This window comes from Excalfactoria chinensis, chromosome 1, assembly GCF_039878825.1.
Source record: "Excalfactoria chinensis isolate bCotChi1 chromosome 1, bCotChi1.hap2, whole genome shotgun sequence".
Classification (NCBI taxonomy): Eukaryota; Metazoa; Chordata; class Aves; order Galliformes; family Phasianidae; genus Excalfactoria; species Excalfactoria chinensis.
Genome location: NC_092825.1, coordinates 115015268 through 115038732, shown reverse-complemented (window position 1 = coordinate 115038732; position 23465 = coordinate 115015268). Strand labels below are relative to the sequence as shown.

General features: G+C 41.5%; 1 protein-coding gene across 4 annotated transcripts; it reads left to right on the top strand.

Moving 5' to 3' along the window:
• The first annotated feature begins 951 nt into the window (after nucleotides 1–951).
• Nucleotides 952–23413, top strand: TXLNG (taxilin gamma). 4 transcript variants are annotated; one of them, XM_072330325.1, is made up of 10 exons: nucleotides 952–1078; nucleotides 8082–8394; nucleotides 8984–9075; nucleotides 12247–12417; nucleotides 13146–13340; nucleotides 14738–14857; nucleotides 16000–16074; nucleotides 18218–18310; nucleotides 18821–18916; nucleotides 20094–23413. In XM_072330325.1, exons 2-10 carry the CDS (start codon nucleotides 8097–8099, stop codon nucleotides 20412–20414), a joined length of 1461 nt encoding a protein of 486 aa, XP_072186426.1. In that variant the 5' UTR covers nucleotides 952–1078; nucleotides 8082–8096; the 3' UTR covers nucleotides 20415–23413. The 4 variants fall into 4 exon arrangements, with proteins under 4 accessions (XP_072186426.1, XP_072186411.1, XP_072186417.1 ...); XM_072330310.1 differs by lacking the exon at nucleotides 952–1078 and adding an exon at nucleotides 1303–1451; XM_072330316.1 differs by lacking the exon at nucleotides 952–1078 and adding an exon at nucleotides 1786–1950.
• Nucleotides 23414–23465: the final 52 nt, after the last annotated feature.

Sequence of the window (23465 nt, the reverse complement as noted above, 5' to 3'; positions counted from 1 at the left end):
GAAAACATTTGCAATGGTCTATAACTGGCTATAATTCTTACCAATACAAAGATCCAGCTCTTTTTTCACTCTTGTCCCTGAGCTTTGGAGCCCTTGCTCAGGAACGGAGGTGTGACATCAGCAAGAAGCACGCAAGAGAACACGCCACTCAGATGACACACGTGGCTTGTATTCTTCAGTACTACTCCTTGGTTTTTTAATTGCAGCTGTGCATTAAGCCAGCACATGTTTCCAGCACTGTCCAGGTAAGGCCCTAGGTTAATTTCTCTGTCATCATTTAATTTTAGGATCTTGTGAAGGAGTGGCGACTTGTTTGGTTGGTTTTCTTCCCTTCTGTCTCCCTCCTCCGTGCACTTTTTCGATTGATCTCTTTGTGCAAAACAACAGTGGAAGAAGCTCGGTTTCTATTTGGTACCTGGAAGAAAATATTCCAAATGAGAGCCTGGTTGGTCCATAGAGGTCAGTGGAAGCAGTCAGAACAGTAAGCATGATGAAAAGGACACCACCAAATTGACTTCTGCATTTCAGCAGTTTCCTCTCCACCTTTAAATGTCGTAAGGAAAGGATTAATGCCTTTATTTCACAGTTTTGTTCTAGTTCTGCTCAGGGCGTTGGACTCGGTGATCCTTTGCCGGGTCCCTTCCGACTCGGGGTATTCTACGACTGGAACACTCGAGAAGCGTCAAACAGGCTGTTTATGTCCCCTAGGTCGGGAAGCAGCGTTATACTGAAGTGAGCTTACTACCACCACCTCAGTTCGGCTGCAGTTACGGGCCGTGTCCGCAGCGCCGGTGCCGTCAGCCCTCCATTGCGCAACGCGGCACCCGACAGACACCAGGGTCAGCCCGCGGCGCCGCTCGGCTGTCCCTTCAAAGCGGTGACGAACGCGTCTCGGAGCTTTAATCGGCACCGGGAGGCGGAGCAGCGCCGGGAGCAGGGAGGGAGCTGAGATAAAGCTCTTCGCCCCGCAACATCGCGGCGAGCTTCAGCGGCCTCCCGCATCCCGCGAGGCGATTCGGCGCGCCTATAGGACCGCAATTCCCGCTGCTCCTCACGGCGGAACCGACCACCGCTCCGGGTACGCCGCGCTCGGCTCTGGGCGCGGAGCACGCCGGGAAGCGCGGCCGGCTCGCCTCGGGGAGACCCAGCGCCGCCGGGGGAGAGAGCCGCGCTCGGGCCGGGGGCAGCGGGGAGGGCGCGAACCTCCCACGTGAGGCGGAGGAGAGCGCGGCGATTGGTTGTCGGCGCAAAAGGGGCGTGGCGTTCGGGAGAGCTTCCGGTGCGCTCGGCCGGGCAGCTTGTTTGGATGCTGCCGTCACATCATGGCGACGCGCGGAGCGGAGGCAGCGCGGGGAGGAGGCAGCGGCGGCGGCGCGGCGGGACGGAGCCGGCGCCACAGTCAGGGCCGGGGCGGCGAGGAGGCGGCGGCGGTCGCCGGCGGTAGCCCGGAGGTGAGAGCGGCGCGGCGGGGATCGCCCCGTTCTGCCCCCGCCGGCTCGCGGCTCCTCGCTCTCCGGCCCCACGCGGCCTCCGCGCTCCGTGGGGGCGGCGCCGCTCTCGGGAGGCCGCGCTTCCCCGGGGGGCGCCGCGCTGGGCTCGCCGGGGCGGGGTTTCTCTGCGGCCCCCCCCGGCTGTTACGGGGGCGGGGCGCTGCCTCCCCGCGCGCGGGGGCTGCCGGCAGCACGTGGCGGGGCCGGTACCGGCCGGGGGTTCTGCCCGCCGGCCCTTCCCGGCAGGTTTCTGCTCGGAAGGGGTGACCGGCTTCGGTCCGTGAAGAGGCAGGTAGCGATCTTAGCCCTGCCCTTGGGATCGGAAGTCGCGGCGTCGCTTAGTTCGCACGAGTGGTACGGAGTAGAACTCAACCCCCCTTGAAACACAGCAGGGAGCGTCGGGTCATTTCTACTTCGGGTGTCTTTCAAGAGGTTAAAATCGTCCGTCGGTCTCTTGCAGGTGTGTTGCTCCTTTTGGAACGCCTTTCTTTGTAGGCTCCTTGTGCCGGGACGGAAGAACTTGTCTGCCGGCTTTCTGCAGGAGCGCTCGGCAGAAAGGAGAGAAAATTAAGTTTAAGAGTAAGGAGGAAGTGAGGCATCTCTGTGGGAAGTGATTCACGCTGTATTAAGTATTCTTTTTAATTAACACCTCTCTTAGGTGCTTGCATGAAATAGCACTGGGGATGTACGCAGCAGCTTGCCCCGCGTGTAAATACACTGACGATTTCCATTTAGGCCTTGGGTTCTAGCAGTGACAATTCTGTTAAGGGTTACAGGAAGTGTTTTCTCATGTTTTTCTTGTTTGTTTTTACCAAAAAAAGTGCTTTCAGAGCTCTGGAGAGAAAGATGCAAATCTTCTTTTGTGGTGAATCAACATTGAGGCCCTGGAGTGTGCCCAGAGAAGAGCTATGGGGGGCTCTGGAGCACAAGTCTCATGGGGAGCAGCTGAGCGAGCTGGGATTGTTCAGTCTGGAGGAGGCTCAGAGGAGACCTTATTGCTCTACAATAACCTGAAAGGAGGTTGTGGTGAGGTGGGGGGGTTGGCCTCTTCTCCCAGGTAACAGCAATAGGACAGGAGGGAATGGCCTCGAGCTGTGCTAGGGGAGGGTCACGTTGGGTATAAGGAAGAATTTCTTCTCATAAAGAGCAGTGCTGCAGTGGCACAGGCTGCCCAGGGAGGTGGTGGAGTCACCGTCCCTGGAGGTGTTCAAGAACTGTGTAGATGTGGCGCTGAGGGATGTGGTTAGTGGGCATGGTGTGGTGGTGGTTGAACTTGATGGCCATAGATGTCTTTTTCCAACCTTAGATGTCTTTCTCCAACCTTAATGATTCTATGAAATACAAAAGCTGTTTTTGAAAGCAGGAGTTCTGTGTGGCCAGGCCACTGAGAGAAAATGCAGGAAGAATGGAAAGGGCACCAAAACAAGGACCTTGAGCAGGGGTATAAGAATAATGTAAGCTCCTGAGCCTGTGCTAAAGGCTTAAATGTAAGGCCGACAGTACTGGTAACATAATACTTCTAACATTTATGAAGAGAAAATATTGTTGTTCAAGCAGTTGTTTCTTAATGTGCCTCTTGCTGTGCTGGGACACCTCACCTTACAGTGATGATGAGTAACACTAAGGAGGAGACCTCAGTTCAACGTTCTGAAAGAAGATAAAGGAGTGCATTACACTGTCAGTGTAATGACAGGACAGGGTGAAGTGCTTGTTGGAAATGACTTTATGACCTCACAGCTGAGATGTCAGTTCAGAGGGAAGCCACCTCAGAGGCCATATTTTTTATTTCTCAGAAAGCTGTAATTAAACTGCATGGCTATTTAGGTCAGTGAACACAGCATATAGAAGTATGGCATGGAGAAACAAACCTATAAAGCTAGGCTTGTGGTCACACAAACACCTGGGTGCTAGACCGGTGGGTAAAGGTGCACCTACTCTAAAATTCAAGCTATAATTTTTACGACAGACCAAAAAGCGAATTTTTCTTGAAGGGGAAAATAAATAAAATTACAACCAAAAGTGTCTTTAAGGTGATTTTTAGCACAATACAGTTATGCTACGTGAAGTTGTCTTGAGTATCTACAGTGATTAAAAATCTACTACATGTATTTTCAAATTGAGTTTTGGTGTGTTAGCAAGTAGGTGTAAATTGCTGGGATGCCAGAAGCCTGAAACTTGTTCTGCTCCATCAACCTTTAGGATAAAGCGCCGTACTTCTTGCTGCAAGATTTTGATGCAATCAGTTATGCCTGTATGTTCCTCCTGAGGCTTCTGGGATGTCTTTGGAAAGCATTAACAGCTCTGAAGGCGGGGGTTGTAAAGGCCATTTTACAGTACGGACCATCCACTGCTGTGGGGAATGTAGGAAATGCTTCGGTTGTTTATGTTTTTTAGGGTGCTTTGCTAATGTTTAGGAGAAACAGGATGTTATGACAGTTGCTAATTAGGATCTGTTACTAAGAGGTACAGAGATGCAAAGTATAGGTGCTTTAGTACCCTACAGTAAGCACAGGGTATTTTTAGATAGAACAAAATGGTATTGCATAGGTACTAGAACAGAAAAGGGTCTTCCCACATTATGTTTGGCCATGGTAGGACAGGCTCTGTCTAGGCCTTCTCGTGTAGGGAATGTTACTGGAGTGGCAATTAATAGAGAATAACACTGGTTTAATGCCTTGTGATCATAGGCAGTTTCTTAAGTAGGGTGCTTGTCTTTGCACTCTCACCTTTTAGGCGCGAGGCAAGGTAGAGTCTTTCTGATGTGCACTTGTTTGATCAAGGCATGAGCTGAGAGAACAGAGCAGGCTAATAGCCTGAAACTTTATGGTTTTTGAGCAGGAGTGCTGTTACGAATAATAGTCCTGCAGGCATCTTCCTGCTTACCATTAAATTTTGGTAAACACTCTTGAGATATTACAGTATGAAGCCCTGCATCCGCTGTACAGGACGTTCTTCTCTTACTGCAAGTCTTTTTGGATATGTTACCATCAAACTTGGGTCTGTCGAATTATAATCCGTGTATCATTAAATCTGCTTGGGAGCTGGCTGAAACCTGAGTGACCATGGTAGCAGCTAAAAACGTAGTAGTAATTTCAGTAGCTGGGTTTTGGTAGGGTGGCTTTGTTTTGTTTTTATGCAGTCAGTACTGAATCAGCACTATTATACAATGCGCTGTTGGAAGCGCTCTGTTCTGGCTGGAGTGTTAAACTGAGAAGTTCACTCGTCTGATGAGCATGAATTTTGGAGGGAAAAAGTTGAAGGTTTGGGTTGTTCTGTCCATTCCTTCAGTAAGGGGGGCCATTTCAGCAATACTCATACAGCGTAGACTGTAACGCTCTCAACGTGACATTTATTAATGATATACTTCAACCAAATCTGAAATTACCTGTAGTTTGTGTCTGAAGACATGTGTATAATGTATTTTATATGTGGCCCGAGATAGTTCCTTTTCTTTCAGTGTGACCCAGGCAAGCCAAAATGTTGGATACCTACCGTCTGAAGTGACAGTGAAGTGACAGCTTGCAATGCTGAAGTGAAACGCTGTTAACCGTTATCAGGAGGTCATCTAGCTGTTAGTGTCTGTGGCACATGTCAGGCAGTAATAGACTCCTCAGTGCTTAAAATGAAAAATAAGCACTTTCTAATTTAGGTTAAATGCACTGGAGTTTGACTGTGTTGCCCTCTTGCTGTCAGTTCTACTAGGATGTATGGATGACAATTTGATGGGATTTGTGCTTGTTTTTTTGTTACCCTTATATGTGATCAATCAAGTTATTGGTATTGCTTCTAGAACCCTTTCTCTAACCTATTCTAGCCCATACTCAACAGTTTCTAATAGTATTTAAGCCAAGAAAATTGAAGATTAATACCAAAATGGTCTCCTGTCATGCTGTGCTTTAGTTTTGCATAGAGCAGGCTCGCTTCTCAGTAATTTCAATTTGTTCCGTATTAGGAAACCAAGAAACCAAGAGAAGGTTGCAAAGCTCAATAGTTGTTTTCTTCCACTACTGGAAACGTAGTGCTGTTATTTTGAAGTCTGTTTGAAATACACAGGGCACATACACACAAATCTTGATCCTCAGTGTTCTGATGGGTGACTGCTGCCTTCTCTGCTGGATTTGGGGGAATTAATCTGATGTTCTGAAATTCTTTGTGGTTTCTTTCTTTTCTTTGTCCGAAATTAGAGAAGCTCCCGGAGTTGAGAAATTATTATTGTCAGTACAGGATTGGCCTGACACCTGAATTGACTTCTAGAAAAAGCTCCGCTGAATTAATGAGGTGGTGCTGTTCGCTCAGCAAAGCTGCCGGATGCTTTGGAACGTGCGTATGAACGGCAGCTCAGAAATGAGGGATATATGTAAGGTGCTGTGGCAGTTTGCTAGCGGAGTGGGTGCTTCTCAGTCCCTGGCTATGCATGCGCCCCTGCCAGTAGGCTTTCACTTTTCCTTAGAAAAGGGGGAATTTTCACAGATAAAAATAGCTCCTTGTGGACTCCTTCTTGCTGACAGTGCTCCAGAACTGCAGCAGTCTGTGGTACCTGCGCATCTGTGGTTAGGATGAGGTATTTTTGGCTCAGTTCCTCACGCTCTGGCTGTGATCGGGCCGACCCTTTTTTTAGCGTCTCTCTTGCGTCTTGGCTGATTTCCAGCCATCGCGAGCTCTCCTGTGTGGTTGGCAGAACGGCGTATTGCTGTGCAGTGAACTGGGCCGAGGGACTGATCTGGCTATAAACTTTGTTAAGAACAAGTTGCACAAACGCTGCTGCCAGCGCAACGAGGAGGTGGTCTGAAAGAGGGCAATGAGGAGTGATTGCAAGAGCGCTGCCTGGGCGAGGGGCAAGAATCTGAGCTAGAAGCCGACATCCTGCATAGTAGGGGGACAGGACATTTCAGCTGCTGTTGGTGCTGCAGTTCTGCCTCAGTTTCATGCTGAGATACCTCTGAACTTTCCTGCTTTGCCAATGTAACGTGAGCCCTGTGGTACTCTGTATTCAGCTTCTGGGTGAATTGCTTGTTACAGATAAGCCCTGTACTCTGTTTTCAACCATTCGTACAAAATTCGTTTCGCAGTGTTTGAATGAGCTGTATGTGTTTCATATCTCACATTGTTGTTAGGAAGAAGCTCTCGTTTGCTAAACTTGGAGTAGTGAGCCTTTCCCATGCAGATGGCAGCCTCATGGCATAAGACAATCTAAGGAAAGAATGTGTTTTAGAGCTCTAAGAAAAACGTTGGGATAGATTATTTATTACAGCAATTCTGTCCATGCGTTACCTTTAGAAGCTTTCATCAAACACATTGTCTGGCACGACTGGAGGAAGATAAAGCTGCAGTGTGTTTGTCCATAAGGCAGGTGCTTTCGACACTTTCTAGAGAGCAGTGCAGAGGGAGAATCTCTGATAAGTCAAAAGCTGCTCCTTAATGCCTGTACGGATTATTTGCATTTGCAAAACTTATTGTCCTTCCTGAAATGTATTGCTTTCATTCCATCTTCACAAGAATGCATTTACCTTGAGATAAGGTCTAATGTAGAGGGCTTGCTTTGATTGTAGCGAACAGCTAAGCCCTCATGCATGTGTTTTCTTACAATATTAATGCGTGTGTGTTTAATGATTTCAAAATACTTCCAAGCCTGCTAAAGAAAATGGGATTTGAACTGTATCTCAAAGTATATTGTTAGTGTTGGCTGTGTTCCTTTGATGTTGGCTGCCTCCTTCTGAGCAGGAAGACAGGCTGTCCATGCAGATTGTACAACCCAGTGTCAACTCCTGGTTTTAGACATTATTTTTAACAATAAAGCCAAATCTGAAATTCAGTTGTGCTTCAGCAGCATTGCTCTGCGCATAAACAAGGCCTGCTTCTGTAACTACTTGATCTGTAACTTTTAAAGTTTTCGGGGATGAGTTTCAGTATTTGGAAAACAAATGTGCTCTTAGTCCTGTTTATCATTCGTGTTAGACAGGTCTCTCCAACCATAAGCTGACAGTCACATCTGATTGGAATAGGTTAAGCTCTTATCCTTGCAGAAATGTATTTCTATGAATTTCTTGACCTTTCTTTTGGTACAGCTCTTGGATTATTTTCAAACTGACGTCTTTCAGTTCTCTGAACCTAGTACGTAATAAAGCAGTACTCGATCACAATACATCCTTGTTTCAATTTCCAGATCCTATTTTTCACGTTCTTAATATTTCCTATACTTAGTGTTGATTTTGTGAGACGCACTTTTAAGAAGTAGTGAGGAGAAATGTTTTCAGTTAAGTTTGGGTGATTTAACAACTCTGATGATATCACATTCGTTTCAGAGCTTCACAAGCATATCTCCACATAGATATTTTTGCAGTGACAATGTACTGAAGTTGTTTCATAGTAGAAAAAGCAGTATTTTGGACTGTTGTGCTGCTTCCTTCATTGTTCTTTAGGCTTATTCTGTTGACATTTATTTATATACAGCAGTATCACCTTGATCAACATGAATAACGGTGGGATTTTATTCTTTCCTTTTTCTTTGTCCACAGCACATAAAGGTGGAAGTTTCTATTATAAATACACTGCTTGACTATTGATTTCTGCTTTTTCTTTTCACTTCTGAAGTTGGTTGTTGGTGCAATGGAAGAAGCTGGATCCCAGGAGATAGGAATGAATAATCAGGATCAGCTGATGAACAGCAGGTGCAATGAATTGTCTAACACAGCGTTACAGCATACGCAGCCCAACTGTGATGGCCTGGAGAACACGGACACGTTGGAAGGAACTGAGTATATCACAAAGAACAGAAAGCTCCTGGGGTCCACGTGCTGCTCTCAGGAGTCTCGTGAGGAGACTCCTGGGAGAGAGGAAGCCCGTACTGATCCACCTGATGGCCAACAAGATCCAGAGAGCGAAAAGCACAAAGAGAAAACTTTAGGTATGTTCTATCTCATGTTTATTTCGTAGACAGAACTACTTAGAATGTGCTATTAAAGACAACAGAATGTATACTTAGGTAAAAGCAGTTCTTAATGCATATGTAAGAGTCCCTCTGCTGATATTGCTGTTTTGACAGCACTTTATTTCTGTCATTACTAATTAGCTTTTTAACTTCCTGGTTGTTGGATTAATTTTTAAATTTGTGGTGGCAGTTCTTTAGTGCTTTCACTGCTGGTATTTCGATTCCAAAAGCATATTAAAAACACTGTTGTGAATCTCTTTTAGTAGCTAAACTTCAACCTTTTAACTTAGTTAAACTTTTTCTACCCTATTATAAGTCAAACAAAAATATTTTTGTGGTTTTAAGATTGAAGTGGCTTTTCGTATCCAAGCTGCGTAATGGCATATAGTCAAGGAAAATGATTCGTACTGTGATGACTTCTCATTATGCAGCGATCAAACCAGAGAACAACTTAAATCACACTAATTTCTCATGCTTCTATATTTTACTTTTAAAGACAAGCTGCTTTTCTGGGAGGTTTTTTTTTTTATCCCCTCAATAAGATTGTCTTCCTTTCTTTGAATAGGAAAAGAAGTACTGTTATTAATGCAGGCTCTGAACACGCTTTCTACTCCAGAGGAAAAGTTGGCAGCTTTGTGCAAAAAGTATGCTGATCTGGTAAGTAATTTGTAAAGATAGCAAGAGTTATTCATGTGTTAATATTAACGGTGGAATGCAAGAACTTCTAATCCAGGATGGTTAATGATTTTGAATGTTTCACAGTGTTGGCAGGCAGAAATAAACACACAGGCTTCTCATGAATATTGCTCCAGCAGAGCTTGTGTCTAGTCTTTTCACTTCTGCAAGACCATCTAAAACTAAAGAAAAGCTAGGTTATAACTTTTTGACAACCTGCTACTGAATCATAATGCTAGGATTAACAGAGAAGATTTTTCTTTTGGAAGTTAAGTATTTTCCTAGGTTATGTCTGCATTTTTAGCATAAAGGGAAAGAACGTACTTTGCTAGTGATCTGAAAAAAAAAATATATCAGTTTTGTTTAACTCCATAGTGATTGAAGGTAGAGTTGGAAGGTGTAATTTTGCTCTGTGATCATACACACATTTCTTTAGTAATAGACGAAAAAGGCAGAACATGTGTCATGGTTTCACGAGAGCACTTTCTGTTACTGATCATACGGTGCATTCCCACCCTGACAGACAGGACAACTCAATCTCTAAATTAATTGGTGACAGAGTTGGGTGGGTTATTGGGTCATAAGTTGTCTTTCTGGAATACATCTGGAGCTGAAAAATGCTGCACTTGTTCATCTTGAGATAGGGACAACCAAGAACGGAAATAACACCCGCATGTTTTTTCCCACCATGTTTGTAGCTGCAAAATGAAAATAAAAGCAAAGGGCTGAATAGCTTGAAATAACGCAAGGCTTGCCTTCTCTTGTTGTCAGGTGTAGTATGTGTGGAAACATTTCTGAAAATTGGCTGCACAACATGACAGAACTCTTCTGAAGTAATTGTTTCTTCTTTTGAGAATGATGATGCCTGCAGAGCTTTGCTAATGAGTTTAGTATATAAACTCTCTAGTCACAGAAGCAATAACTATATAAGAATATGTGTAGGTTACCTTTGTTCTGTTTTCCAAATCCGGAGTCCTTGGCAGGTTTTTGCTGATGTGTTTTTGCTTAGTTTTTTCTGGGTCTGACGTGTGCATTCTTGTTCACATGAGTGAATTTCCTTCAAAACCAACGACTTCTCGAAGAAATCACTTTCCTCTAAATGAGAAACAATAACAATACTGTAGTACGACTCGAGGATATTGAGAAAAAAAATACAGTAAATGAGTTGGATTTTATAAGCAATTGTTTGTGCATGTGGTGCCTTTTCTATTTGAGGAAACAGCTCTCATGTCGAGTCAAAGACAATGGCCCGCATGAGGAGCTAGGTTAGGATGAATTCCAGAATTCTTCTGAGAGAAAACAGTCTGCACCATCTTTATTTTTTGAGGTTTTCTTATTGAAGGAAAGATGTAAAACTAATTGGGGAGCTGCTAGACTAAATGCTAATCAGTTCCTGCAGGAAGCTCGGCAATCAGGACAGACCTGTTCATGTCACGGTTTTATTTTTTGCCTCTTCTAGGAGAGGATCCACAGTGTATTATTAGAATCCCCAACCTAGGGAACCATTTGCTCTCCCTAGCAGTTCTCAGCGTCATGGGAAGTTGGGTGGGAGCTCATGCAAGTGTAACAGTAGTTCAGTGTTCATACTTAGTGGTACTCTGTTCCCCTTAGGTTCAGTTTGATTTGGTTGTGCTCCTTTTAAGATGCATTCTTTCCTTCATGATCACGGTGGTGAACCACTGGCATAGGTGTCAGATTTAATGCCAGCAAAGGTTTGAACTGACAGTTTATGACAGTGCACCTACAATGCTTGTTTTCTTTTTTTAAAGATTCATCATCTTTAAAGCTCACTGTCAGGTTTTTCAGTGGTGTCTCATGAAAAGGACTGTACAATAAAGGTAGGACTGCCACTCTCCTGGCAAAAGATCTTCCACAATATTTTTTTGTTCCTATTTTGGAATCTATCAGAAGATCAGTTTGTGATGCAGGAAGGTTTGCTTCCTTGGTGATATGTCTCAAACTGGCATACTTTTACAGGCCTGAAGTTTCATAGGCATGCAGACAGTAGAACCACTTGAAGTGTTTTTTTCTGTCCAACCAAGAAAAGGGCTTTTTATATTTGCATATCGAAATATTTCCTTAAGGTTACTTTGCTCCAAACTAGAAGAAATACAGATTTTTATTTGCTGCTGTCGTGGCCATCCTTAACTTTATTCTTTCTTCTGTGCTTTAGCATTATTTTGAGCTCTTTCAGAAAACCATCATTGTATTCCATCATGGTGGTGTTCCTGGATGCCAGCCTTTCTCCTTGTGGTGTCCTGAGGCTGAGGCACTGATAAGGAGCAGCATTCCACTTAATATTGTTAGCACTTTTACAATAGGTCAAACCCTAAATGATATGGTTTCTTGGGGAGCCCAAAAATCAAATGCAGTAGAACTTGCTCTTGACTAGGTGTTGCAAGAAACTCTTCAATTTGCTGGATGTAGAGTAGATTTTGAAGTCTGCCCTGATACAAAGTTTAGCAATGTCAGCTACCATCCAAATAGTATAAAGAAAATGCTTTCAAAAGTTTGTTTCACGTGGTTGAGGCTACAGATCTTGTAAGTCAGCAAAGCCTGGGCTGTGCAGCTTTAATAATGTTTGACTTGATTTGTGTCAGGGCTGCTGGCTATGTCTGTTCCTTTCTGAAGTAACTTAACATTTTACAAAATGTTATCAACTGCTTCTTGCTTCAGTGGGAACACCTGCTGACAGGAATGCAGTTTCATGGTTTTCTTCTTTTTGATGGTGAAAACAAAGACATACTGGATAAACAGTTGTGTGTAATTTACAGATAGGAGTGGAAAGAACTGTGGCTTGCTGAAATGCCAGCTTCAGCTGGCTTTTAATCGTATCTACTGCATTCTCCTTTATCAGGGCTTGTTCTGCCCCTGTAGTTGAACACAAGCTGATAGCCCATGGTCAATAGGTCTGTGATCCATGTTCTTCAATGGCAAACGTTTGTCAAGTTGGAATGTGTATATTTTCCTCTTCCGTCCTTATGTGTTTAGGGTAGACCTTAGGATGCTGGGTGTTTAAGATCAGTGGTAGAGGGTCAAATAATGAAGTTATTTGATTTCTTTGTTTTCATCTAGAGTGTTCGGTCTGCTTTTGTAGATGCATAGAGATAATTTTGGCTATATTTATTTCTTAAATGCACTCTCTCATATTAGTTGGAAGAGAGCCGGAATGTTCAAAAGCAGATGAAGATACTGCAGAAAAAGCAAGCACAAGTTGTGAAGGAGAAAGTCCATTTGCAGAGTGAGCATAGTAAGGCCATTTTGGCACGCAGCAAACTGGAATCTCTCTGTCGGGAGCTTCAGCGTCATAACAAGACTTTAAAGGTTAGTTTCTTGACATAAATTATGATGTGTGGCAGTGAAAATCCCACTTATTGATCATTGTTTAAAATTAAGCCTGCTGCTTTTCACTTACTACTTTATCCCATGTTTATATTATTTATATCTGCATATGTCAAGTAGTGTGTGATATAAGTGTACCTGATTTTTCAAGGTAAAGAACACGAGGGTAGTTCAGCTGGCTTTGAACTATACTCTAAACTGGTTGATAGGTCATATTACTTGCACTCTGTGGTCTTGTCATGTTTATTTCTGGGAGCAGTAGTGATGACTGCTGAAAAAAATAGCACAACTGAAATAACAGCAGCATGAAATGTCAATGTGTCAGGAAAAAAAAAGACTTAATTATATCAGAATATAGTTGCTAGGAGTAAAATGGAAGAGCTACGAGATCCTTATCTGTAGTCAGCGTAGGAAATGGCATTATAGTGTCAGTTCTGTTTTTAACATTTAGGTCATTCTTATTCTTGTGACGGTATTCATGCAGGATCTTGAAATGCCAGTAGAAATAAGAACAAAGTTCTCTAAAGGCTTTGGAACTTTCAGATACTTCATATGGATAGATCAGTATAATATTACAATTGCGGCTTTTATTAGCAATTCAGAACTTGAAACGGTACAGAAGCGAATTACCACCATCATTTCTGACTTAAAATATATATAAAGGCATACGATCTGGCTTGAACATAATGTTATATAATTTCTCATAAAAGGAAGAAAACATCCAACAAGCACGTGAAGAGGAGGAAAGACGAAAAGAAGCAACTGCGCACTTCCAGATTACCCTGAATGAAATTCAGGCTCAACTGGAGCAGCATGATATACATAATGCCAAACTCCGTCAGGAAAATATTGAGCTGGGGGAAAAACTGAAAAAGCTGATTGAGCAGTATGCCTTGCGAGAAGAGGTACTTACATTGTGCTTCTGATGGGAATCTGTTTGTTCTTTTTAAGGATTCAATAATTATTTCAAGGGGGCCAAAACTCTGCTACTTGACACCCACTGTATATATATGACTTAAGAATGTTCTTTTTACTTCACTGCCTTGAAAAGCAACATGGATGTTTGGCTCACTGTCCGCCGTTTCTGTGGTTTTGCATCTCTGTGTTCAAAGTGCATCGTAAACTGTCTTTCATCGTGAAGGTCACACAACAGAAATGAGTTGTTCGGAGATCATGGAGTCTTTCTTTGTCTTTGAAAGTATTTAGAACAACCTGGTCACTTTGAATTTGTCTCTAGTTTTGGTGGGCATTTGGAATAAATAACTTCCAAAAGTTATTTTCGACATGAATGTGCACTAGTATTTTAAAGTCCTTGGAAGTGCAGTTTCACATCATATCATGAGAGGAAATAGTAGTCATTCTCTATCTTCTTTCTATTAGTTCAGTGAGATTTTTGTCCTGCAAGCTACTTTGTAGCTCTTGTTGTTAGCATTGAATCATCCTGAGCTCTCGTGCCTTAGGAATATATTTGGACTGGAGTTATGGAAATGACTGTATTTTAGCACTGAGCTAGCTTTAATTGCAACCAATACATAAACTAACCGGTCTAAACACTGTTAGTTCTTAGTTGGCATAGGAGAGCTGGAATATGGCTTTTTTTCCTAATCTGGATCAGTGAGAAAATTCACTGTAGACTCCAGTTCCTGATCTTTGTATCATGGAGTATTTATATAAATAGATATATAAAATGAGATAATTTGGGGGAGACACAAGGTAGCAAGTTGCCTCGTGTAACTGTATGCTTGGAGTTGAGACCAAATGATTGTTCTTTGTTTTGTGGAGTTGTTTCGTCAGCCAGGTGTGTTGGCAAACCTTGCTTGTTTTGAGCTTTTCTGAATGTATTGGGCCTAGAGCTTGTAGAAGAAATGTTCAAAGTAATTTAAAAGCTTTATAAGAAAGAGCAGACTGCCATAGCGTATCTAAAAATGTGCAAAGTGGTGATGCTGTTCTAGTGAGTATTAAGTATTATATACTGAGTATTATATAATATATATACTCTCTATATATATACTCTCTCTCTCTCTCTCTCTCTCTATATATATATATATATATATAGTAATATAGTAATATATATATTGAGTATTATATACTTCTGACTTAGGCTTCTGTAAAAGACAAAAACAAACAAACATGTAGTTACCGGGAAGAGAGGGAAAAACTGCATCTTAAAACCATCATTTGCTGCTTTTTCTTTCACATAAACCTTCTCCAGAGTGTTTCTCCCCCATACACGTACATATGTGTACCTTTGTTGACCTGTGTACTTTTTGTATTTGACTAATGCATTTTTTTTTTCCTTTAGCATATTGATAAAGTGTTCAAGCATAAAGAACTGCAGCAGCAACTTGTGGATGCCAAACTCCAGCAAACTACCCAACTTATTAAAGAAGCAGAGGAGAAACATCAGCGTGAAAGAGAGTTTGTAAGTGAATTCTATGCATGTTTAAAAGGAAATATCAACACATCAAAACAGACTGCGTGATTTAAAACAAAACAGTCTATTGTGATTTAAAGCAAATACAGCAAACACTGAACTATGGGGAATTTATTTTGGAAGTTAGAATAGCTTTTCAGTGTCAAGACTGAGATGTAAGTTCTCTGTGTATGATGTGTGCAATATTAATGTCCACATACATGGGCATGTAGTGCCAGTGTTTGCATTTACTTAGTAAATGGGCAGGATATCATTTAGTTTTTTCCTAGATTCAGATCAAAACATTACCAAAACATCACAGGTACTTCACTGCTGCTGTGTGGTTATAAGTTTGATTTTTATGCTATAGGGTGTAACAGAAACAGAATAAAACGTACACTAGGCAGAGCATCTGTCTCCAAAAATATACCTGATATTTCACTTCTGTATTGGTAATGAGGAGCTTCCTTGCAGTCCCTCAATAAGTTAACTTCCAATTCAAAACAAGTCTTGTGAGTTTGTTGCTGTCTTTTAATGGAGCTTTGACTTTCAGGAAGAAACAGATCTTTTGCTCAGATGATCTTAAAATGATCATCCACCCTCAGACTGTATACGCTATTAAACAATAACTATGGAATCTGAAGTTGATGAAAACCAATTTAAGGATAAATCTAAAAAATGCTCTCAAATTGATGCAGAATTGGTTTGAACTGATCTGTGAAGGTAGTATTAATGCCTGGAGAAGCGGAGGTGGAAAATAAGTTACAGAAGCTTAAAAAAAGGTATAAGTTACATATAGATCATTAATGAAGTGCTTGTATAATTTTAGCAGATCAATCTTGCTACCAAAATAGGAACGTACCAAAAGGAACGTAAATTGTATCATGCTGTTATCACAAAGAAGTCTGTGAAATAGTTTCTGTGTGCCAGCACATGCTTTAAGTAGGACATATATTGAGGTATGGGAGTAATTAAAGAACTGAAAAAAAAACCCACAAAGCAACAATGAAAAAGTGTACATGTGAGGGAATGTTGTTGAATGGCCCTTAGATGATATTAATCTTTGCTCATTTTCATCGTGTATGAAGTTTTTTAAGCTATGCCTACAAATATTGTTCTTACGTGCTTTTTTCCTCTTGCTTTTTTTTTAGCTGCTAAAAGAAGCTACTGAGTCCAGACACAAATGTGAACAGATGAAGCAACAGGAAGCACAGCTGAAGCAGCAGGTAGATTTAAAAATGGAATGCTCTTTGATAAAAGGTTTTCCAAAACAAAAATATTGAGAGATTTATGACTGTAGAGAAATGTAACACAGCTTGGCGGGGGGAGGGGGAAATGCATCTCATCATTCAGCAGCTACAATGTTGGTGTTTTAATTTCATCTTAAATTTTATTTTTATTGACTGACTTCTCAGTAGCGTATCACAAAGCATAAACTGCAGAGATTTGGCATTCACTTGTTGCTGTTGAATGCCTCTGGAGGGTACTGGAGGTTAAACAATAAAGTGCTGTAGTTGGTGTTCTTTTAAATTAACAGCAGTACAATACAATGTATTCTTTGTGGTTATTTACTATTCTTTGCCCATTTTGAAACTGTTCTTTTCCAATGGTATCTTATTGTTTCTGTAGTTTTTCAGGTCCAGAGAGACCCTTGTGATTCTTCACATAGAGTTGGGTGTGGATTTTTACCCATGCAGGCTTTAAGATTTGTTCTTTACCATTTCCATTCCATGCTGTTGTGGGGCAATGGAAGCAAGAAATGTTTTGTTTATCCTTGTGGTTTTTCAGAGTTTTTAACCTAAATCTGAGTGTCCACAGAAAACACAATCTTCAGTTGTTTACTTGCTGTAAGTGCAACTGCCAGATCCTCTCTGAGAGTGGAGAGATGGGCCGCGGTTTTTGTGTTATTGTTCTAGATCACTTGCAGTCATTGGCTACGTTTGAGTTCAGCCTACAAGGCAAAGGGAAGTGGTAGGTTCAGCTGAAATTGCAGTATTTGAGAAGCAGCAGAAAGGCTTTTCACTGTAGTCCTCTTGCTGCTTCACTTTCCAGTTATGTTAAATCTCCTGACAGTCTGTTTCATGACTATGTTTTTTTCCCCCATATTCTACCTATGTTTTTTTGTTTTTCCAAGCAGTGAGATTTGAAGTGTATGTATGTGTGTAGTTAAAATACACATGTGTATCTCCACTAGAACTGGCCTTGGCTTGGAGGAATCTGGAGATCAATGTTTGTTTGTTCCTAATAGTTTTCTTTCAGTGTAGGATTTTGTTTTATCTGCAAATAAGTTACCTTCTATTTAAAATCCCACTGCCTTCTTTTTTTTCCCACTTTTTATAGTAACAGTGGGTGTACTTACGGCTCTCTGTGGTCAGCAAATGTTGCTGTAGAACTAGATGAGCCAGGAAGTTCAGTTGCATTAAAGGCATAGAGTCATCATCTGTAGGTCAAAAGCGAAACATTTCTACTATGAATTTTGCTCGTATTTTATTGCGGAAAATGTAGCAAGTGTGCCCTGAACATTATGATCACACAACCCCTGATGTAACCGGTTATCTCAGTTCTTACACTTGAGATAAAAAGCTGCTAGTAAATGGTCTTGGTATTTGGATCTTCTGTGTTCTCCAGACATCAAATTACATGCCCGTAACAGTACGTTTATTGCTTTATGCTTCATGCTAACGCCCTTTGGGGAAAATTATGCTAATTAACCTATTTTGCTGGTCCTGATGACTGACCTTGTGGTGCAGGGCAAGAAGTATTTCTATGACTGAATATTAATGCTTTTCAGTTATTAAACTAGGGCTTTTCATGATTGAATGAATGCCTTGTCAATATTCACTTCCCATACTTTTTGCTCACTGGCCGGATTTTGTAGGTTATGAATATATACCTTGAATTCTGAATTCAGTCATGTTTATTTTGTCCCAGCTTTGGTTGTTAGCTTTGGCTGGTTAAAGTGGAACAGTAGGTCCTTTCCGAGCTTGATTTTGCTTACCATGTGCTGAATTTCCTCTATACTGAAGTCCAAGCGTTGGGTTTTTGAGGGGTTTTTTTTCACAGTGGGGAAGCAAATGGTTTGGCAATGACTAAATACAGTGATTTGGAACATTTAATTAAACACGGTATCCCTTTCTTTAGAATATTATTGTTATGTTAACACACATCACCCTCGAGTATAATTTGAATGGCATGTTCTTAGACAGGCCCTGTGTATTTCTCAGAAGCAAACTGCAGGATAGCATGAAAGTTTTTAAAGAAGTAAATAACAAAATCATCTTCTGTGTTAATTTTCCCTTGCACCTTAATGAATATTTCTGTAATTGCATACAGCTGTTCAGATTAACGTTCCTGCCCTTTTACCAACAGCTTTCTCTTTACATGGATAAATTTGAGGAATTCCAGACTACCATGGCAAAAAGTAACGAACTGTTTACAACCTTCAGGCAAGAAATGGAGAAGGTATTTACAGGATTGCTTAGAGCATCAGAAAGGATAATATAGAGAGGCGTGCTGTTAGTACTGTGCATTGTAGATATAGAAATAGTGTTCACTTTCTGAAAACGTGTGCTTTGTTTTGAGACTTAACATGGATTTTAAAATAGGGGATAAGCGTTTGTTGTGTCATGGAAGAGAAACAAATAATGTTGTTCTGTGGTGGAGCTGTTTTTCCATGTAGATGAGTCCCAGTGCAGGTTTGGTCTGTGCTTATGTTTTTAACTTCTACTGAGAATTTCATTAGTTGATCTTGGTGGTTAGTAATTTGTTTCCTTTTAGGGAGTCAGTCTTGTTTTCTTTGAAAGCAGGCTTGGTACTTGTAGTGTTACTTTTGTGCACAAAGACTTTTCTATAACATAATTTGGTCAAACTAGACTTTGAAAGTAACATTGTGAAGAGTCAGATTATTAGCTTATACCTACCTACCTGTGTTGCAAAACAAGCCACAGACGTCAGTCTTCTGTTCTTTTGTAGATGACTAAGAAGATCAAGAAACTGGAAAAAGAAACTATAGTGTGGCGTACAAAATGGGAAAACAACAACAAGGCTCTTCTGCAAATGGCTGAAGAGGTAATTATTTATCTGTTAAGCAGCAATATGGCTTCACTGCAGTCTGTGTTCTGGAGGGCTTAATATGTTTCAGTATTCGATAGATAGAAGAAACTGCAGCCTCCTCTTGGATTGTCTCCCAAGTTTTCTGGTGTGTAATGTGATGTGTGCTGTTCTCCGCAAATGGTGGAAAATGAGTTTGGAGTTAGTCAGTAACTTTTCAGGAGGGATGGACACACACGTACAAACACACGTGCGATTGGTTGGATACTGTGTATGCTGAAACCATGCATGTTGAGTGAATTAACAGTATTTTAATATGCTAAACAAAGTGCAATCGGTGCTGCAATGGAGTTCCATTCTAAATATGTAAGATCCACCTGAAGGAAGTAATCTGTAAGTAAGGAATTCTTTTCCTGCACTGCTGCTGCTTTTGCTGTCATTAGGTGCCATAACTTAATTACATTCCCACAGGAGAGAAGCAAAGTATTTACACAGACATAAGAATACCGTTCTTAGTTTTTTCTCCTTTACTTCTGAATTCCATCTTAAATGTGTTACATACAATCTTGCTGAACTGTGTTGGATATTCTTAATTGCTGTATAGGTTTTGCTATAGGACTTTGCTCTTTTAAGGAGGTAATTAGAGAGCCATGAATACGGTACTTTCTGACCTGGCTTCTGCTGCTGAATTGTAGACTTAATCATAGAATCTCTCAGGTTGGAAAAGACCCTGAAGGCCACAAGTCCAACCGCAACCTAACCATACTACCCTAACTCTAGCAACCCTCTGCTAAATCCTGTCCCTGAGCACCACATCCAAATGGTTTTTAAACACATCCAGGGATGGTGACTCAGCCACCTCCCTGACTTTCCACTTACATTCCCATGTTTTCCTATTGTTTCTGTATTTGGGTTAATTGATAGCTCTGTGGGACTTCATCCTAGCTGATAACTCAGCCTCTAATTAGCACTGTATAGTTAGATGGCTCTTGTTAACTTTCAAGAGATATCTGTTGTGACTCTTGGAAAAGCCACCTGAAGTGTAGTGTCAAGTATTCTCAGCTAGGATTTGACCTATCGGATGAAGTAACATCGTCGGGATTAAATAACAGTGATTCTTTTCATTAATTAAAAAAAAAAACAAAAACAGATTTGGTTGTATCATAAAGGCTTATGTTTGTTTTCTGTTCCTCAGAAAACAGTAAGAGATAAAGAATACAAGGGCTTTCAGATAAAACTGGAGCGTTTGGAGAAGCTATGCAGGGCCCTTCAGACAGAAAGGAACGAGCTGAATGAGAAGGTGGAAGTCCTTAAGGAGCAGGTTTCTCTCAGAGAAGCAGATGTGGATCTAGCTGTGCAGGTATTGCAGTCCTGTACGCTCAATTCACACGAGGAGCTGGAAAGTCCCACTGACACAGAAGCAGGAATCCAGCCCAACGTTGAATCACACGCAGCAAATTGTTCTGAAAAGACTGTCTCGACAAGTCCCGTTCCTGGCACTGAATCTGTAGACTAAAAGGAAGTGTAAACACTGTATTGAGAGATATATTTTGTGTATAACTTTCTCTGTTGGTGGTAACTATTGGTTTTGTGGTGAAAATTTTCTTACTTTTTCTACCATATCTGTATTTTCTTAGAACTACTGGACTTATGTGGTACAGGAAGCTGCATAGCAGCTTGAAATAGCTTAAACTATAAATTTTCCACAACTGTGTTGCACATCTGCCTCATTTTTTTAAAAGAAAATATTTTTCCATAAAAGGATGCATGTGCATTTCCTCCCCGCAACACGAATCACTGTCACTGTGCAGGTGGAACATCGTTAGGGGGAAATGGTGACGGCGTGTCACTTTTTGCTTTAAGGAAAGGCATTCTGGTTTAGTTCATTGAGTTGCCACTCGATATACTAAAGATTACCATTTCTCCTAAATTCATCTATCTGAGGATGTCTGATGGCCAGTAAAAGTGTCGGCTTTCCCCTCTAGTGTGTTGTCATACATAATGGTGAGTGAGAAAGGTCCAGAATACAGTAAAAAGTGCGCTAAAGGGGTTTTATATACTTTGTGGTATGGGGAGAAAACGAAACAAAACAGCATTGAAAAATGTTAATTTGCAGCTGGTGAAACAGGGTGTACAACTTCTTTTCAGACTTCTCAGGGTTGTGTTATAAAGGTTATTTTGGAACTGTCTGCTATACCTGTGAACGTGGTAAACTCAAATGTGTGAGAAAATGTACAGCAACGCGGTGGAGTGGGGTTTTGCAGTTGGGTATGGTGTTGCACAGAAGTTGGTCTCGTTCTTTCCCCCTCAGCTGCGGTGTGTCCCTAACGTGTATGATTATGCTGCCTAGAGAAATCCAGTGTTGTCTGGATGTATCTCTGTGGATTATCAGAAGAGCTGTGAAAAAAAACATATACTGCCTGAAGTGTAGAAGACAGAAGCCTCCACCCATATAGTGGTTTTAATAGCTGTGCACGCACTGTTTGTAAGCAAATACTGTTGTACTCGAATGGACTCGTTCAGTTCCATCTCCTGAAGCATACGTGGAGGATCTTGCACTCTCAACCTGGATGCTGTATGAGTTGGCGGAGTGCCTCCCCAGTTAGGTTATCTGGGAGGGATGGTACTTCAGATGGGTTACGGTAACATGCCGTGAGCAAAGCTCCCTTGTGGAGCTTCAGCCATTTAGGCTTTTCCTTTAAACAAACAAACAAAAAAAATATATATATATCCATATTTTGACTTTTTCTGAGAGAAACTAGGACCAACGCTTTCTTTTGCAAGGTAATGCGTGAAATAATGATGTGCTGCCCTTAACTTTAGTTCATCTGTACGTACCGTCTAGTTTGGGTTGCTGTTGTAAGGACGATGCAAACGTGTAGCCTTTTCTGGTACTGAAAGTTCTTTGCACTTACTTGGGAGGGGGTTTCTGAATCAAGCACATCTCTCAATGAGCTTCCCACCCTCATTGCCCTTAACAGTTTAGTGGCTAAATTACTTGAATGTTCAGGCTGCACTGAGCTCCTGATCCTTTTCCCGTAGTGATGTACATTGAAATAATGTAGCTGTCTCTTAAAGAGAGTAAGGTTGTATAAGGCCTGATAAATATGTTGTAGCTCATACCACTGAGAGGAACTGTGTGAAACTGACATTTCTTACCTGGTGAAGTGAACGGGAGGCTGGCGGTGACGTAGATGTGTGCAGGCTTTGTGCTTGCGGCCCAAGAGGAATGAAAGAAGGTAGCGGTGAGTGGGCAGCTTAGACTCTGAGCTTTGAAACATTAATCATGCTGACCGTAAGGCTTAAACGTACAGGAAAGAAGTTTTTCAGACTTGCGATTCTGGTGACGTGCTTTGTAGAATCAAAGTTTCAACAATAGTTGGTGCAAAAGCTGGTTCTTAGCAAACACTAAGCGTGAATTGTTTTTTCCCCGAGGGCGAGTGAAAACCTTTGTATGAGATGCATCATCCCCTTGGCGAGGTGGGACACGCAGTTCTCTGTTGTTACAGTTTATTAATTGGGCATTTGTATCTTGTAAAGATCCTTTCTAGAGTGCTTGTTCTATATTGGAGGCAAGAGCGCGTTTTGGACCCTGCTGCAAGAATACTTTAAAGGGCTTCTAGAGACACGACAGACGTATAGAACAGCAATACATTTGTTACCTACTTAATTTGTAGATGAAGCAGAATGCCCCAAGTAAAGGCTTTTAAAACGGGGATATCCTTTTTGTACCCATAATGTACACCCCCCCGTCACACCGACTTTTCGTTTGGCTAAGTTGAGCTGTACTTTGCTTCCTGAAGCCAAGTCAGTACTTTCCATGCATTGCTTAAAGAGTGTTGTTTTAAAACAAAACATACAGATTTATATTAAGGGATGAGCTCAGCACTCTGCCATACAGCAGGCTCTTGCACTGCCAGTCTGCAGCCAAATTGGCTCCAGTTGGGTTTTAAGTAAACTCGTTATAACGCCTTTCTTCCACTACCATGGACTGTTTAATGGGGGCTGGAAATGGATGTAGCCTGAAATACGTAGGTCTGGTCATCAAAACTCTGGGGCCTGACTGACGGTTTCACCGTGATTAAACTGCAAAGAAGCTGCATTACAGTGATGCAAGACCCAATTATGTATATGCGTACACAAGGAAGTTAGGGCTGTAGCTGATGTTTTGTCCTTTCTTTCATTATACTTACACCTGGTTACGTTACAGTTCAATTCTCAGGTGTTGCAGAAAATCTACCTCTTTGGACTGTAGATGGAAATAACTGTGAAAAAAAAAGTGATGCAGAAATCTAGTTTGTGCTAAACACACTGCTTTATTTTTACAACCCATGTCTGCTTTCATGAGGAAAAAAAAAAAGATAAATGAACAGGCAGTCTTTGTTTTGCTTTTCAAAAACATTTTGTAGAGATTTTTCACTAATGTGAATCTGAAATTTTATCTACTCAATTCTGTATAGATTAAGTAAATAAGTATGCTTAATATGTTGGACTCTGGGTTCTTCTTTACCATCGCACGTGTGCCTTGTTGGGGAGCTTGAGATGTGGCCAAAGCTGGTGTCAGCCT